Source organism: Charadrius vociferus, unplaced genomic scaffold, assembly GCF_000708025.1.
Source record: "Charadrius vociferus isolate BGI_N301 unplaced genomic scaffold, ASM70802v2 scaffold418, whole genome shotgun sequence".
Classification (NCBI taxonomy): Eukaryota; Metazoa; Chordata; class Aves; order Charadriiformes; family Charadriidae; genus Charadrius; species Charadrius vociferus.
This window is the reverse complement of record NW_009649614.1, coordinates 270384-276989: the sequence shown is the minus strand read 5'-3', so window position 1 is coordinate 276989 and position 6606 is coordinate 270384. Positions and strand designations below refer to the sequence as shown.

Below are 6606 nucleotides of genomic sequence, written 5' to 3'. Positions count from 1 at the left end.
TGGAAGTGCGCGGCTGTGCCGCCGGGGGGGAGCTCCTCCTCTCTCGGCGCTGCTTGGCGGGAACCCTCCCTCCATCCCTTCCTTCTTCCCTCCCTCCGTCCCTCCGTCCCTCCCTCCTTTCTTCTTTTTTTCCATTCTTCCCTCTCTCCAGTCTTCCCTCCCTCCCTCCCTCCCTCCCTCCTTTTTCCCTTCTTCCCTCCCTCCAGTCTTCCCTCCCTCCCTGCTTCCCTTCTTCCCCGCTTCCCTCCCTCCCTTCAGTGGTGCGTGCTGGTCCCAGCGCATCCTCTCCCCCCCAGCTGGGTTGGGGTGGCTGTCACCAGCTTGGCCGACTTTAGCTCAGCGCCCTGATGCGTCAGCTGTTGGTAAGCTGACTTTGTAATTTGTTTTTTTGCTAATCATCGTGACATAAGCGGTGATTCACAGCCTGGTGTAAGAGGCCTGTAACTTGTTAGGCGTCATCTGTGTAAGTTCTGGGGTCCTTATTAGTTTGCCTGGTTTGGCTGAACAATCTGCAGTTTTACTTCTTTTTCTCTTAGCTGGGGTGGAAATTCTACGATGCAGATGATTATCATTCACCAGAGAATAAAAAGAAGATGGCAGAAGGGATACCCCTAAATGATGAGGTACCTTTTATAAACCCTAAAGAAACAATCATGGGCACATTTATCTTTGTTACCTCTGGCACATCCCGTTAGAGCAGATTGTGCTTTATGTAGACTAGGCTGACTGTAACCATAGGCTGAATTTATAGGTCTGCAGCTGGTAAGAGAAGGAGGCCTTTTGTGTTACAAAGGATTCTGCATAAAAAAAGTAGTTTATCAAAGTGTGCTTGGTAGCTCACGAGGGGTTTGATGCTGATTCAGAATTTGTCAGAAATCTCTCCCGCTAGATCAATGTACAGAACTGCAGCTTTAGATTACATGCCGCTTCTTTGAGTTAAATACATGAAGACAGACAAATGTCTCTACTGAGGTACATTTCATCACTTTCAGTTACTGCAGTGATTACTCCACAATCTTCTGTTTTATACGTTCCTACTTAATATGTGCTTCCTTCCCTTCAGCCTGCTCTTCATCCTAAACAGATAAAAATGATTAAGTTTAATTTTACAATTATTATGAATTCAGACGCTTGAGTAAATTGGAAAAGCCACAAGATGATATTGTTGAACTTTTTCTGGGAAGTCTCTAGAAACATAAAGCTGAACCAGGGAGTTCTTCAAAGCACTTTCTATAGGCTGAAAAAAATATTCTAGACTTTTGTTACAAACTTTAATCTTTCGCTAGTGGTTGGAAGTTCATATAAGCCAGTATGTCGTCTAAAGCAGTGTTGCACAATTGAATGGCTGAACCATTAGTGTTTTGTGCCCAGCAAGAGGGAAGCATCTCTTCTGAAACACCAGAGATGCAAAATCGTGAGGGTGTTCTTGAACGCCAGTGGGAAGTTACTCTGTAATGACAACAACAAAAAAATGTTGCATTTGCCCATGTCATCATTTGTTGTGCTCACCCAGCAGTAACAGCATTGAAAGATGAAATGGGAGCAATGGTTTAGTGCCTAATGGGCATGCCAAAAGTTTGTGGGAGCTTAAAATTTAAAATATGATTACAATGGGAAGCTGATCAATCACTCGCATTGTGTTTGCCTAACTGCAGAGCAAAGGTTTTGCAAAATTGTGGCTGTGATTACATTTATTTGTGATTGCTGCTGACATAAAAATGATAGAAATAAGGTATTGCAGATAACTAAATTTAGATCCGTCTGTTCCTGAAAACCTCAGCTTTGATCCAAAGAATTGCGTGTGTATGCCAAGATACAAGGAAAAAGAAGTAATTCCGGCTGTATGTTTGAGTTGTATAATAGAAGCAAGAGAGAAGTTGACTGTCCTTCAAAGGTTTACAAGGTGCATGCAACACAAATACATGTTACTTCCATCAGATGCTTGTAGGTATCTGTAATATAAAGAGTACTATTCCACTAAAAATATCTTATTGATAATATGCCTAGCACTTCCATTATCCTTCTGGCAGTGGCAGCAAATCTACATCAGGAAGAAGGAGAACCAAAACTGAAACTTGCTGTAGAGTTTAATGCTAATTTTCATCTCTAGTCAAATGCTCTGGATGTTAGAAGCAATTGTTTCATAAACAGTTTTGAACTAGCTTGTTTTTTTTTTCTAGGACAGGATTCCCTGGCTTTGTGCACTGCATGATATCCTAAGGAGGTAAGAGAACAGCTAGCTTCAACGAATTTGGCCTAAAGACAAAAAAAGTGTACCAAAGTACCAAAATATTTTCCCCATTGCGTTCCAAAGCAGAAATGTATGTAGTAGTGTGCAGATATTAAAGACATTCTATTTTCACGATCTAAGCTGTCATAATAATTGCTGAGGGTGAGGTAATCCCTAAATAATAGCGTTGGGAAAATTGTTGCCGATGATAGCTGTTTTTCTCCTGTTTGTGTAAAAATAATTTCAAGGATCCAGTTCAGTAATAACGTGACATTAGCTCCTTACAAAGGATACAACCACAAAATACAGCGACAATGACAGTAGAATATAATGTTGTAAAATATTGTTAGTTTCAATAAGATGCGGTGTCAAATTTGCTTGACACCATCTCCCACAGGATCCTTATAGAGGAGCTGGTGGAATTATGGACTGGATGAGCAGGCAGCGGGGTGGACTGAAAACTGGCGGAACAGCCAGGCGCAGAGGGTGGTGATCAGTGGCACAAAGTCTTGATGGAGGCCAGTAACTAGCGGTGTATGTTGGGGGTCAATATTGGGTCGTGTCCTGTTTAACATCTTCATTAATGACCTGGATGATGGGGCAGAGTGTACCCTCAGCAAGTTTGCAGATGACACAAACCTGGGAGGAGTGGCTGATCCAGAGGGACCTCGACAGGCTGTGGAAATGGGCTGATAGGAACCCTCATGCAGTTCAAGTGCTGCCCCCGGTGGGGGAACAATCCCAGGCATCTGTACGGACACTGGGGGGCACCCAGCTGGAAAGCTGCTTTGCAGAAAAGGACCTGGGGGGGCTGTGGTGGACACCCAAGTTGCACATGAGCCAGCCATGTGCTCTTCTGGCAAAGCAAGCCAGCCATACCCTGAGCTGCGTTAGGCAAAGTGTTGACAGCAGGTGGAGGAGGCGATCCTTCCCCTCTCCTCAGCACTGGGGACGCCACACCTGGGGTATTGCGTCCAGTTCTGGGCTCCCCATTACGAAGGAGACATAGACGTACTGGAGAGCATCCAACAACGGGCCATGTAGATGATGAAAGGACTGGAGCATCTCCCAAATGAGGAGGGGCTGGGAGAGCAGGGACTATTTAGCCTGGCTTTACACTGCGGCCATTACTCGCTTGTGCACATGAGGTGAGTGTACCTCGTTGGAGCGTGGGTTAATTCACTGAGAAATTTGTCTGGATTGTTATTCTTGATCCATTGCTTTACGTTACATGCTAGCCCAAGGCCACAGCCCAGCTCCAGAAACTTTGCAAAATCAAGTATACTTTAAAAGAGCCTAATGCCAATGTTTAATTACTAGTCCTTGTAAGTAGCTGAGGCTGGCATTGGCTTGCCTGGGTGGTAATAGTAGGTATTTTAAGTTCTTACTTCCCTGTGAACCAAAATCTGGTGAACATAGCATGATTTTTAAATAGGTTTATTTTTAATTTTATTTTGATTACAGAATGTATTTTCTTCGGCAGGCATTTCAGCCGCTGTTCATAGAGACAACTAGTTCTGGTCTTGCAGTTTGGTGGAACACACACCCACAGTTTTATGCCTGCTTTATTTTAAGAAACCTTGCCAGTAAAAAAATACATGTGCAAGGCATTAATTAACCTGCGTCCAATCCCTTGTTTAACTTCAAGTGGCAATATATGCAGTGCTGCCAATGAGTATGGTTACAGGAAACATAAAATTTAACATTACAGTTAAATTTGAGACAGTGAAAACAGGTGTTGGAAGTATACCTGCATATGTATTTAAGAACAGAGATGTGTAGTGTTCAGCAGCTACTTCCTCTGTAGACAGATTAGTATAGTAATTTTATAGATAATGGATGGGAGTTTGTATGGATATTCAGTTGCTGCTGTTCTCAGCAGTTAAGGAATTACCATGACACTTCCTTGTGCTAGAATTGAATTAATTTAGGAGAGAGTGGTGGCTAACAAGGTCCCCAAGACGGAGATTTTGCCAGGAGGCTGGCTAGCCTGACCTCACTGTCAAATCCCATCTTTACCTGCGTTGGAATTGGTTTCAAAATCCTGTCAAAATGACGAAAAAATGCCACTACTCCCAAGGCTGTCCTCCGCAAGGATCCAGGGGTTGTCTCCCGTGTTCAGCAGAACTAATGAGACATTTTGTTATACCACATGTGAATATTTGGTCTTTTTTTTTTTTTTTTTTTTTCTTTTCGATAGAGAAGACTCATCTGGACAAGATGCAATTCTGGCCTGTTCTGCCCTGAAGAAAATGTATAGGCACATATTAGTTAGTGGAGCATCTGCAATTGAAAGCAACAAGCCAGAGCAACCAGGAGGAAACACAGCACTGAAGATCCTCTTTGTTCATTTGGATGGGCCCATCAATATCATTGCTGGCCGGCTGGAGAAGCGGAGAGGACATTTTATGCCACCTGACCTTCTCAAGTCTCAGTTTGATACTCTGGAGCCTCCTAGCGCACCAGAAAACTTTATTACTGTCAGTCTAGAAAAATCTCTCCCTGAAATAGTGCTGGAGATTGAGAGTGCCATTTTTCAGGGTGGGGCTCTTCTGGACTAGCTTTCTGAATTACAGATACAGAAATTTGTGTAAGGATATCAAGGGTATGAAACAGCATTTTAATTATTGATTATTAAATCAAACTTTTTTTTCCCCAATAATTAAGTGATTTCCTGTATTAAGAGCTGATTTACTACTGTTGGAATTTTTATCATGGCTCTGTAAAAGATATATAAATTTTCAAAAACTCAACTTTTTAAGGCCTTCAACATACGAAGTTAAACCTCTCATTTTAGGAAAAAATGAAAAATCCTTTTGAAAATCCTGCAAAGGGTCACACACAATAATTTAATTTCTTCCTTTTAATTTTTCCTCTGCCAAACATGGAGATGGGCACATCTGCTATTCAGTGATGAAATAATTTACAGCTTTGTTAGAAACAAAGTGTTTATTTTTTTAGAAGTGCATGATGAAGTGCTGTGGCTGACACCACTGCTGTCTCACTGCCAGATTTCCAAGAAGTTGTAGCTTCTGTGTTTGTGTCCTTGCTAACCTCACCAGGGCTCTGGTGGCATCTTGAGAGCTATCGTGAATTCTTACTGTATGCGTTGAAGACCAAGCTGAAAAATGCGAGAAAAAAAGGTAGTGGTGGTGAGGCAATATACAAAATACAATTGTGTGGAAAGCTTTAGAAATAAAGTGTAAGTGGCATCATAGTGGCTCTGAACTTGCATCTTCCGTGGCCAAAGCGTACCCTGTGATAATGTGCAGTGGAGAGTGAGTCAACCAGTGATCCAAAATATTGAATACAAGATTGATAGATGTTTCCTTCTTTTAGAAAAACTAACTTACTCTTTCACAGTTGGGGCACCTTCTTTGCTTCCCTTTTCTGGGGTGTGTTAGCCTTCCACCTCAGCTGATGCCCAGGCCAATAATGCTTGTAGAAAGGTGTCCATACAACTGCTTTAAAGCTTAAGATCAGGCTATTTCTAATACACCTTTTTCACAACTTTTTTTTTTTTTTTTGTGATCAGAAAATTCCAAATACCCACTCAGTTGCCTAACACAGAATTTAAGGTTAAAAATCTTTTTATTGCCAAAGTCTTTTTTAAAAGTTCTTTATGCCTTGTTACACAAGAGGTGCACCTTTAGCACCTTTTTTAACTCAGTGAAAACTGCATAGTTTCTGTAAGAAAGATTTGTCCCATCTGCATGGAGTCATCCCCATGTGCAGTTGCACATGAATTATTTCTAGCATGTCATGCAATTATTTTTTTTTTCATTTCTATGATGGATGAACTCCTTTATAAGCAAAAAATCATGTTTCAAAGCATCTTTGGTGCAATTTTTACCTGGGCAACTAGTTGAAAAACAATCTTCTTGTTTCTCATTTTGTGTAAGTAGTAATGGCTTTGTGGTTTACTGAACGAACTACTGTGCATAGATCAGTGCCTTGAATGGGCATTACCTATCTGAAAGCGGGCATTATTAGATACAGATTTGGGATTGTAGACATTAAGACATCCACCCAGAAGCAGTCTTCTTCTGTTTGTTCGTGAGCTGGAGAGAGAATACCTGGCAGTTACCAGTTTTAGTCTGCCGCTGTACACTACAGCAGCACTAGAAAAAAACGCTTGCTATCAATTCAGAGCCTCTGTATTCTGAGAGCCAAGGTGCAAGCGTAAGACTTGGAGCCAAAATTAAGTGCAAGAGACAGGCACATCTGGCTGATTCTTAACAACCTCACATTTCAAAGACTACGCGCCTCTTCAGAGCAAGTCACTTGTCAGAACTGTAAAAATAACTTTAGTAGCTATGAAAATCAAAGAAATGGCACCCTCTTGTGGTACCTCTGCTTTTAATGGAGTCTTCGTA

At 41.8% G+C, this 6606-nt stretch overlaps 1 protein-coding gene across 1 annotated transcript; it reads left to right on the top strand.

Annotated features, from left to right (window-relative positions):
* The first annotated feature begins 542 nt into the window (after positions 1-542).
* Positions 543-4791, top strand: IDNK (idnK, gluconokinase homolog (E. coli)). Its single transcript, XM_009890496.1, has 3 exons — positions 543-623; positions 2181-2224; positions 4431-4791. The coding sequence occupies exons 1-3, from the start codon at positions 594-596 to the stop codon at positions 4789-4791; spliced, it is 435 nt and encodes a 144-aa protein (XP_009888798.1). The 5' UTR covers positions 543-593.
* Positions 4792-6606: the final 1815 nt, after the last annotated feature.